General features: G+C 36.9%; 1 protein-coding gene across 4 annotated transcripts in view; it reads left to right on the top strand.

Moving 5' to 3' along the window:
• The window catches only part of LOC120536894 (myocardin-related transcription factor A-like), a 143,658-nt gene that overhangs the window by 78,302 nt on the left and 53,277 nt on the right, over positions 1–12,079 (top strand). For all 4 annotated transcript variants that reach the window (XM_039765438.1, XM_039765437.1, XM_039765440.1 and 1 more), the window contains one exon: positions 4,667–4,732. In XM_039765438.1, coding sequence (XP_039621372.1) covers positions 4,667–4,732 — 66 coding nt within the window. The remainder of the gene's footprint in view (positions 1–4,666; positions 4,733–12,079) is intronic.

A 12,079-nucleotide genomic window follows, 5' to 3' on the forward strand; every position in this document is an offset into this window, starting at 1 on the left:
GGGATGCTCTTACGATAAAGGTGTATGAGGGTGTGAGATACAAAAAACACAAATCAGTGCAAACGTTGCTTCAGAATAGTTTGTCGCACCCACATAGGAAAAAAGGCTGTGTGCTCCGTGGTTACTCTCTCAGGTGGGCTTTAGCTTATCATAATCTCTTGGACCAATAGCATGAGTTTTCCACATTCGACTTATATGACCAACGTTATAAAATACCAGAAATTATATAATAAAATCAAGTCCTGACTTATCCGCGAGTATATATGGTATGTGTGTGTGTATATATGTGTATATATATATATATGTGTGTGTCTGTGTGTGTATCTGTTTTTCCATGTGTTACTGAAACAGCTCAATCCATATGTAAGATATGGTATAAATTAAAGTAATACTCAGTTTCAACATAAGTTTATTTTTTTATCTAAGTTTATCTAAAAAACATCAACAAAAGAGCTTTTGCTAGTGATTGACCTTAAGTGTACTCATTGTAGCATTGTTTCAATTTCCGGCAAGTTTAAAAGAGCAACTATTCACTGTAGTTTTTGTTTTCTGTGTGAAATGAAAGCCGGCATAGTAAAATCAAGTGAGTACAGAGTGCTGTTCATTCATTTTTCAGATATTCCTCAATCAATAGAAATCAGTCCGCCTGGGGACCATCTTTCTTTTTCTCTTCCTTTTGCTATATTAACATTCTTATGTCATCTGTTATCCAGTAATGCCCATTGATGGAGTTCTTCAGAGTGATTCTGTTTAACTGATTCATGACAGGGTATTTTCCAAACAGGTTTAATCTCAACATGTTTAATTCCATCCTGTAACCTTGTACATTGACTTTGATGAATATTATACATATTCAAAGTCGGTATTTCTGGTTTTGCTTTTTGTAAACATATATGCAAATATATACAGTATGTTAATCTAAAATATCATATCTCCGTATTTCCATCCAGGACACATTCATGCACTAATCATTATTCAGAAATTTATTTCATTATTTAACCTAACCCTCATATCTCTGGGATGCAAGAGGAAAGCAGAAGCACTCAGATTAATATTTGAAAAGCTACAGTGAGAATAGTATTGGTGACTTGACAAATGTATATATCTAAAGTTTTTAGAGAGGGAGGACTAATTCAAATTGAGATTTTTTTAATAGGAAAATGACCATTAATTGACACAACTTAGCTTTTGTTTCACTTCTGTTTTCAAATAAATTATTTGCTTTGAGGACCTTCATTTCAGAGTTGCTTGTCATTTTCAGTAGCTACAATAGGTGTGGAGGTATGTTTTATTCTCCATGACATACTATCAGGAGTCTAGAATGTTCTGTGGGAATCACACCATTACCAATTTTCCAATATTGTGTGCTTGCTGCTTCTTTTGTTGAATGATATCACCAAAAAGATTACTTATACTCTGCAAGATTCATAGTTTTGAGAAGCAATGTCTGTGACAGGAATTAGCTTGTACTCTTAATAACTGAATGCGAGGAAAGAGGAGAAATGTTTTTTTTAATTTGCTGGTCTTAGAACAGAGTCTTACTGTTTAATACTAGTGCTTCTTACTTTACAGAGTGGCATAAAAAGTTTAAATTATTGGGTTAAAGTTACGTTTCCAAGAAAGATGAATTCTATATTCAATAACTTTGCAGAGCACCACAATGTTGCTGTGAAATGTTAGTAATAATGCATCAGAGGAATTTTGCTGTGCCAGTTCTGTGAGTCTACATGCTGTGTTTTGTTTCATCTTAATAAATTCTGTCTGGAGACAGTTGTCTGTGTTTGGAGTAAAAAAGAAGTGTCTATTGACCATCAATGACTAATTGTTCAGTGTTGATAAAGTATCTGAATAGAAAGAAAAATGCGGCCAGGCGTTGGTTTGTTATTGAAATACTGTATAAGTACAGGAAGATGCCTGAAACGTATCTGAGGATTTCTTTTGTTTTGTATTTGTTTCAATCATGTGATTGTAATTGGGAACCTGTATGGGGTAATCCTCACTTTATTTGTTTTTTAAAGTAATCCTCACTATGCAAACTCACTACTACATATGGGTGGTGCAACCCTTTGGCAAAGTGATGGTTATAGTCTTGTGAAATCGTGCTTGTGTAAGATCTTCATCTAAACTGCTCTTCTAAGCTTCAGAATAAATAGAAAATCCAGGCTTATTCGCAAGCAAACACAGCTATTTTGCCAAACAGCCAATCCGTTGACCCAGTGCTAATTAGATTTCACTATAGAGGGAAATAAAAAAAAATGTGATATTTGTCTGTATAGCATCTTATTAATGAAGTTTCATTTAATTTTCATTTAATCCTCTGCGGCCAAACAATTGTCACTGTTGCAAGTTTTCAGTGTTTCAAATTCAGCCAAGAATTGGTCAACAGCCGGGAACAGGTGGTTTGGTTTTTTTGAATGTAATCTTCCCTTCTGAGAATCATATAAATACCTTCTGTAGCGCTCTCCACATGGTGTCTTGTTATCCAAGGTAGTAAAATACTGCAGACTTTGTGTCAAGGATCTTGAGATTAAATTACCTGATGTGGATGGAGGGCTGTTATGTCAGGGGCCAATGTGATAATACCTGAGATTATTTCATTGACGTGGTGGTTGAGAGTTGAGACATCCTGTAAATGGAACACCTACCTCCACATGCTAAGACAGCGTGCTTCTAATGTCGTTAGTCTGCAATTTTAGGAGACTTATGGTATTGTTAGACACAGGAAGCAAATATTTAAGAATAATGGCTGAGTATTGCTTGTTGTTGTTGTTTAAAGTTACGTATCAGCTGTACCATATGCACTACTGGTCAAAAGCTTTAGAATACCTCAGTTTTTTCAGTTTTTCTGGAAATACACACAGTTTGATGTCTTAATGTTTCATGAAATCAAAGGCATAGAACAAATGAAAAATAAGTCAAGGAATCGTTATATGTAGAAAATGTTATTCAAATTTTTGATTAATTAAAATATCCCCCTTTTGCTGATATAACATTCAAACACATACATGGCATTCTTTCTATATGGGAAGTCAAATATTGGTCAGAAAGATTTTCCCAAAACACGGATGCAGACATTCCCACCAATGTATTGCACTTGTAGGTTGCTTTCCTTTCCTCCTTCTGTCCAGTTCCTCCCAAGCTAACTCAACTGGGTTTAAGTCTGGAGATGATGCCAGCCATTCCATATTTTGAAGTTCTTTTCTTTTGACGTAGTTCTGACCTAGCCTGGAGGTATGTTTTGCGTCATTGTTTTGCTTTAGGATGAACCCCTGACTTACTAGACGCAGACCAGATGGTATTGAGTGGTGCTGCAAAATGCTAAATGCCAGTCACTCTGTGCAAGTCACCTACTCTGCCTCTAGCAAAAAGAACCCCAGACCAGCACACTTCCTCCTCCATGTTTGGCAGTTGGTGTTACAAACTGAGGAACCATCCTGTCACCAACTTGTTGGCATACAAACACCCTGTCTGATGGAATGAAGATTTCAGCTTTTGATCCATTGGTCCATAGAACTTTCTTCCAGTCTGCAGTTGCCCACAGCCAATATTTCAAGGCCGTATTTTGTCTTTTAAGGAATGGCTTTCTTCCTGTCACTCACCCTATCAAACCTTTTCACAGTGAAAACTGAGACGTGCATTGTTAAGCTGTGTTTGAAGTTGTTGTGCTGTGACGCGCTTATTACACAAGGCAGTGACCCCTCAGAAACTCATCCTCTGATTGGGTTGTGACTTTGGCTCTGCCAGATCTCTTCCCATCAGTTTCTTCCAGGTTCCAATTGCCTTTGGATTGTGCAGTACACCACTGGACTCACTGGCACTTTTTTTTTTTTTTCCTTTTTTTTTTTTTGCAGTTTCTCTAAATGAAAGGCCTACACGTCTAAGGGTAGTAATGATCTGTTTATTTGAATTTGTTAATTGTCATTTTCTTGCCAGTATCACAGGAATTTACAACTTTCTACAGTGTAATATTGTCCAAGTACTGTACTTCAGAGGGTGTAGTTACACGGTCTGTTCCGACTCTGCTTTAAGAGAGAGGGTTTTGAAGTAATCAACAGAAGTTGGGACATCTGCACAAATTGTTTTATTTACTTTAATTGCTGCAGAACATCTGTAGGTTGTAACCTATTAGTTGTTCCCTGACTAAGACCCATTTATAATACTATGAAATTTCCTTTTTTCAGTTTTTGCTAACCTAAATTTTAAATTTAAACCTCTGGCTGTTTACTGTATTTAGGTCATTGATTGCATTTCAAACTGAGGTGTTTTAAAACTGTTCACTGGTAGTGTAGCTACTCATTGCTCTCTTATCATTTGAATTACATTAGGGAATTGGCTTGATTCTTAGTAACTTCCTGTTTAGTAGCTAGTTTTTTTTTTTTTTTTAAACTTAATACGGAAGCTGAAAAGTTTGTGGGTTTCTTGAGCAAAGGCCTTGACAGCCATGAGCTGACAAGTAAAATCTAAAACAGGAACTTTTTGCACTTACTCTTGTGTGCTCTCTTTCTCTCTGCTACTGTGGAGAGAACAGAGATGACATTTTCTAGGCTTCTTTAAAAAATAAAAAAATTACTACTTTCTTAACAAAACCTGCATTTATTTTATTAGATACTTTTAATGCTTATACGCTCATCTTCATTGATTTTCTGTCTTTCCCCTCCACATGCAGTGCTTCAGCTCAAACTTCAGCAAAGGCGAACAAGGGAAGAGCTTGTCAGCCAAGGAATAATGCCACGTAAGTTTTATTCTTTAATTTTTATAGCAGCTTAAAAGTTTTTAGTTTTTGTTTGTTTCACAGTGTTACCTTTTTGGCTCCAACCCAGTAACGGTTCTCCGAACAATAAGTCTGTTACAGTGCTCATCTCTTAAAATACCGTTAGTTTGAGGCACCCTCATTAGTATCAAGCAGGAAATAATATATAATTCATTCTTGTTGGCTGCACTGGATCTCCTTCCTTTTGTTATAACAGTTGATCAGAAGCAGGGCTTTTGGCAGCTGCTCCTTAATTGTTATTTTTTTCCCCTCCTGTTGGGGTTTCCTGGTTTGATTTTTTTTTTGACCTACTGGTTCAAATGCTACTGGTGTTTCAAATGCTTGATGTGAAACATGCATTAAATTAAATGCAGAGCCAGTTTTAACTAAGAAATTCGTGATGTGAATTTGACTGTTTTTAGTGGATGCTTCTTTCTTTCTAGAACTTCTTTATTCTGTCTATAATAAGATACTTTACTCATGCAAGCAGAGTTTATTTTTACTTCCCCCTGCTACTCAGTGCAATTTGACATAGTTGTAAATACATTTAAAATGCTCAAACTCACACTTATAAAATGGTGAGAAGCATTATAAGACAGCACTGAAGCACTGTAATATTGGTTTTGTGTCATCTTGACAGATCTCTTGGCTAATAATCATTACCATGCTTTGGCATATTTTGTATTTTTCCCTGTTTATAAGTGTTATACGTTCTTGTTGATTTTATTTTGTTTATATATTTTTTGAGCTGTTGAAATGTATATGGTAGGAGTTAGTGGATGTCTGGAGCATTACTTGAGCATAGGAAAGGCGCTATATAAATAAAATGTATTATTATTTTTGCAGGGAAGTTAAAGTGGTATAGCAAAAGAGAGATGCCTCTAGACATAAGGTAGTTGTATGTAAATATTTATAACATAGTGCCTTGAAAGAATATTCAGGCAGCCCCCAAGATTTTTTCATGCAAATGATTGTCATAATATGAGACATGCTTTTTCATGGTGTTGCCCCCAAAACAATTAAATGAACAACAATGAAATATAAACAACTTTTAAGTATTCATCCTCACCATTCAATACTCGGTTGAACCACCTCTAACACCAACTACAGTAAGTAGTCCTTTTGGATAAGTCTGTTCATTTTGCACAACATGATGAAGCAATATTTGACCATTCCGCCTTGCAAAATTGCTTAACCTATACCAGCCAGGTTTAGTTGGCAAGCCGTAGTGAACATCAGTTTTTCTATCTCACCACAGATGTTCAACCTGGTTGAGGTCAAAACCCTGACTGAGCCACTCAAACACTTTACACTAGGCCACCCTGTTTTTGCTCTGGCAAAGTGGAGCAGGTTTTGCTCTAGGATCTGTCTGTATTGTTTAGCATTCATCTTCCCCTTAGACCTGACCTTATTGTCAGCCCCTGCTGCCTGAAGCATCCCCGCAACATAATGCTTCCAGCACCACATTTTACCATTGGGATGGTGTTACCTGGCTGATGTGCAGTGTTATATTTATGCCATACAATTGACACCACAGTAATGTCAAGTGCCATTCTTGTTCTTGTCAGTCTGGCTATAGTTTTATGGTTTTCCGCTTCTGTATGATGAACTGCACTGAACTCTAAAGTATGTTGAGTGCCTTAGACCTGGTCTTGTGCCCTTCCCCAGATGTGTAGTTCTCTATAATTAATATCCGTGACTTGTTTTCAGTGCTCTTTTGTCTTCATTTTGGTTTGTTTTACTCTTCAAATTCACAGCGAGGGGTCAGATGTATCTGTGTAAGTTAATTAATGACAGGTTAGTTACCTAGTTCCTATATAGGTGGAGATCATCAACAAACTGAGTGGGTGGAGATCATCAACAAACTGAGTGAATTGATAAGGTATACACTGCACCTCTACAAATGTAGCCTTTTGTTTGTACAGGGTGTGAATACTAAACTCTTTTGCTAAACTCTTTGATTTTATTTTTATTTTGCATATCAGCTGGAAAAGCTTAATATACTGTAAGTTTATTTTCTGAGACAATAAAATGTGAAACTAGTTCTGGGGGCTGAATTTTGTTTTTTCAAGACATTGTAATATAAGTAATATTAGTAAGCCATTCTGTCAGTAGTAAATAAAGAGAAATAGCACAAGGATACATTCCAGCTGTCTGTCTATCAGCAACTGTGCAGATGCTAGATGATGGCAACTGCAGATGTCTGCTTTTGAGCAAGTCCAGACTGCACATCATTGCTCACTTGCCACACTAAATGAAAACAAAATAAAAATACAGAAATCGAAGAATGCTACTTTTAATATGTACTTAATCCATTGCTGCATAGTCATCATATAATAAACTGTAATGATTTTAATAGTCATCAGTCATTTTCTAACCTGCTTTGTAGCACTTTGAGATTTACTGCTAATGTAAAGTGCCCTATAAATAAAATGCATTATTATTATTTTTATTATTATTTGTCCTGAACAGGGTCATTGAGTTCTGCTGGAGCCTATCCCAGCTAGCACAGGGCGCAAGGCAGGAACAAACCCTGGACAGGGTGCCAGTCCATCGCAGCGTGAACACACACACACACCCCTAGGGGCAATTTAAGTTCACCAGTTCACCTAATCTGCAAGTCTTTGGAAACCCACATATAAACGGAGAACATGCCAGCTCCACTGGTCTCCTTACTGTGAGGCAGCAGCACTTCCACTGCACCCCCATACCACCTTACCTTTAATAGTGTCAGAAAAATCTATTTGGCATCAGTTACACAGTTAAACTATGCCCTTTTTTACGTTAAGTACAAGCAGATGGTTTGTTTCACAATGGTTTGCACATTTATCAGTGAAAAGGAGCAAAGTCATATTTGAAGGATCATAAAAAAATTCTGTTTTTGCCTGAAACAATATGTGTGTCAATGTAAAATAATACAAGGCAGCATGTGTTTAGTTATGCTTGAACAATTTCTCTTGCAGTCATGAATGAGAAATTGAGCAACTGTAAACAAACAATTTTTTAGCATGGACTATATTTGCTTTCCACATCCCCATGTTTCAACCACACTTTTTGAGCTGATTCATATTTCTGGTGGCCAAGGCCACAACAGACTTGGTTTATTCCCTGGAACAAGAAAGAGCTCTTAAGCAAAACTTCACCACCTTTGGTGGAAAGTCAGTTTAAGAAGAAAACTCAAATAGTGCAACTACTTGAGGTTTTCACTGACTCTTAAATTGTACTTTTCCCTTTCCCCCTCAGTTGTAGCCCTGCTGTTGTTTATGGTGTCATCTTTTGTTATTGTTTTGGAACTTGGGTTTCAAACTATAATTCTGTCCTAGGATCTGTTTAACTGTGTCACTTCTTTGTTCATTTTATCATCCAAGTCTTTGGCACACTTCACATGTCTGCCCCACAGACTAACTGTAGCTCTATATCTTTATTTTTTTATCTAATAAGATTTAATATATTTTACAGCATTTTTGTACACACAAAGGTACAGTGGGTAGTGCTGTTCCCTCATGCATATAACATCTAGTGTTTGAATTCTGCACCACAAAGTTGGCTGTATGGAGTTTGCACACTCTCCTTATGCTTGCACCATAAATTATTGTGCACATTAGGTAAGTGCCAGTTTCAGTTTATTAGGTGTCAGTATGTACTCACGTGGGCTCTGTACAGAATTGCCTCATGCCTTGCATTTTATGCTGCCTTGCTAGGTTCAAGCCCCCATTGACACTGAATTAGATTAGTCATGTTTGAAAATGAATGTAGAAGTTAAATTTTGCATTTGCAATCACGCAACAAATTCAACATGACAAGCTCTTTTCTAAAAAGTTGTACCATTTTTGGTAGTGATTAGAATCGGGGAAAAAATAATAATGGCACATGAATGTTGATAGTTGATTGGTATTGTAATCACATGGCCTCTGTCAATCAATGTGATTTTTTTTTTTTTTTCTCACACAAACAAATTGATACAAGTGATGGAAATTATGAAAGGAACATGACACATAGTATAGTATATAACACAATTTTAGAGACATTTGTTTTTTGTTGTGGTTTTTTTTATTTCTTTAAGTTCCTAAATTATTTCCTTTCTTAAAAGCTTTACTGTGTCACAGGCTATAAACAAATATAAGTTAAATATCAATCACAAAAAAGTATTTACTTTAATGATCAAAAGTTAACACTGATTCATATTTAAACATGACTATATGAAATGGATCAGATTCTCTACCTCTTCTTTCTTACCATGACCACAGAAAAACCTGCATTTTCACAATTTTTCTATTTTGATGATATCTTATTCTCTCGCTTATGTGTTACTGCTTATACCAGGTTATTGATAAATGTTAATTCTGCTTGAGAAAATATGAGGAAGATAATAAACATAGTATTTCAGCTTCTAAGCCTTTATCACATACAGTATATCAGTCTGATTTTCAATGACAGCTTAATTGTAGAATTTATTTTTTCAGTATGTTTATTCATTTTATGTACAATTGTTTGTGTCATTGCAGAAAAGCATAACATAAACATAAAAGAACCCACTTAATCCTAGTCTGTGTACTGGGAGGGTGTTAGGACTTACCCAGCAGCTCAGGGCACCATTCTATTATTGCATATTCTATTTTATTTTACTTTATTCTGCTTTCATCTTCATTTGAACCTTTACTAATATATATATATATATATATATATATATATATATATATATATATATATATATATATATATATAGAAGCAAATAAATGTAATATAACTGCCTCAAGTGGAGGAGTTCAAGTATCTCGGGGTCTTGTTCACGAGTGAGGGAAGAATGGAGCAGGAGGTTGACAGACGGATCGGTGCGGCATCCACAGTAATGCGGGCTCTGCAACAGTCCGTCGTGGTGAAGAGAGAGCTGAGCCAAAAGGCGAGCCTGTCAATTTATGTTCCTCCTCTCACCTATGGCCACGAGCTTTGGGTAGTTACCGAAAGAGCAAGATCGCGGATACAAGCGGCCGAAATGAGTTTTCTCCGCAGGGTGGCTGGACTTTCTCTTAGAGAGAGGGTGAGGAGTTCAGTTATCCGGGATAGACTCGAAGTAGAGTCGCTGCTCCTCCACATTGAGAGGAGTCAATTGAGGTGGTTCGGCATCTGGTTAGGATGCCCCCGGACGCCTCCCTTGTTCTGGGCATGTCCCACTGGGAGAAGGCCACGGGGCAGACCCAAGACACACTGCAGGGATTATATCTCCCGGCTGGCCTGGGAACGCCTCGGGGTCCTCCCATAGGAGGTGGAGGAAGTGGCCGGTGAGAGGGAGGTCTGGGCTTCCCTGCTTAGGCTGCTGTCCCCGCGACCCGACCTCGATTAAGAGGTGGATAATGGATGGATGGATTGATAAATGTGATGTGTGTGTGTATATTTTTTACATTCGATCACTTGCAGTGTATTTGAGCTGTGTTTATTTCGTGGGGAAAAAAAATCTACACATTCACTGTTGCCCACTCTGAATATTTTTGTTTCCCTTGAAGACATCTGTGAGAGCAATAGTTGCATTTGCTTGTTTAAAAACAAACCAAGTCATCCTTTACTCATTTTGTTTTATGAGAAAAACTTGCTTCCCTCGCTAGACTAGTGTTGATGTCTGCCGCTTATCTGATTACATTCTAAGATAAGATACCCTAACACCCTGCCAAATCTTTTAAAAATGATTTTAAATGTGAACTTAAAAAATACCAAGAAGCCACTTGTGTCCACAGCAAACTGATATTTGCTGATTTAAGGACATTCAGATAAATTGTGCTACATATTGTGGTGTTAAACAAATATAAAAAGAAAATAGATGTTGTGGTATAAATGACTTGGGCAGATTTGTGACAGGTGAGTCTTAATGTCAGTAAATGTAAAGTATTACACATAGGAAGTAAAAATGTTAGGTTGTGAATATAGAATGGGAGATCTAAAAATCGAAAGTACATCCTTTTGGGAAGGATTTTGGAGTTGTAGTGGACTCTATGCTATCAACTTCTAGACAGGGTTCAGAAGCCATTAAGAAGGAAAACAGAATATTAGGTTATATAGCACGGTGTGTAGAGTTAAAGTCCAGGTTATGTTCTAGCTTTATAACGCACTGGTGAGGCCTTATCTGGAGTACTGTATGCAGTTGTGGTCCCCAGGCTACAAAAAGGACACAGAGCTAGAAAAACTCCAGAGAATAGTAGTTAGGCTGATTCCAGGGCTACAGGGGATGAATTATGAAGAAAGATTAAGAGTGGAGCCTTTTCAAATTCAGCAAAAGAAGATTAAGAGGTGACATGATTGAAGTGTTTACAATTAAGAAAGGAATTAGTACAGTGGATCGAGACTATGACTTTAAAATGAGCGCAACAAGAACAAAAGGACACAGTTGGAAAGTAGTTAAGGGTGAATTTCATAGAAAACATTAGGAAGTTTTTGTTTACACAGAGAACCATGGACAAATGAAATAATCTACCAAGTAGCGTGGTATATAGTAAGACTTTTAAAACTAGGCTTGATGTTTGTTTTTTTTGAGAAAAATTAAGTGGATAGGACTAGGGTGCCTTGTTGGGCTTAAAGGCCTGTTCTCATCTATATTGTTCTAATGTATATATATATATATATATATATATATATATATATATATATATATATATACATATATATATATTAGTATCTACTAAATAATACAAGGAGTACCTGATACACATTTTGCCCTTATTGGGGCTCATCAGGTGTACGCACTTTTGCATCCCCTTCTGACATCAGCCCTTGAGGCGATGCCTCCGACACTATACCATGGTGGCTGGTTCGCTTATTTGACAGGGTGAAGACTGGAGTACAATATTAGGCAATGCAAACATCTGCCCAGTCCTCTCAGCTGATAGATGTGTGTGTGTGTGTGTGTGTGTGTGTATAAAAAATATGACATACACACAGTATATATAAAACATAACATTGTCAAGCACACTTTTTTCTAGCCATGAACAGAGCCCACTCACACACACACACAAACACCCACTTTGGTAATGGGGAGGAAAGTTAGAACAAATGCAAGAAAACCGACTCAGACACAACATACCAACTCCATACAGAAAATGACCAGGTTCACATTTCTAACCCAGGACACTGGATCTGTGAGACAGCAGCCCAGCCCCTGCACCATCGTGCTGTGTATACAGTGCCATACAGAAGTAATCAGACCCTTGACTGGTTTTCTAATTTAGCTGACAAGCAAATCCTAAGCTGCAGTTATGATCTCTGTGATACTTTGTATTTCTAAGCACTAATATCTGTTTTTACTTAATATGATGATGTTTTATATTAGACAACAATCTTAAT

This window comes from Polypterus senegalus, chromosome 10 (assembly GCF_016835505.1).
Source record: "Polypterus senegalus isolate Bchr_013 chromosome 10, ASM1683550v1, whole genome shotgun sequence".
Classification (NCBI taxonomy): domain Eukaryota; kingdom Metazoa; phylum Chordata; class Cladistia; order Polypteriformes; family Polypteridae; genus Polypterus; species Polypterus senegalus.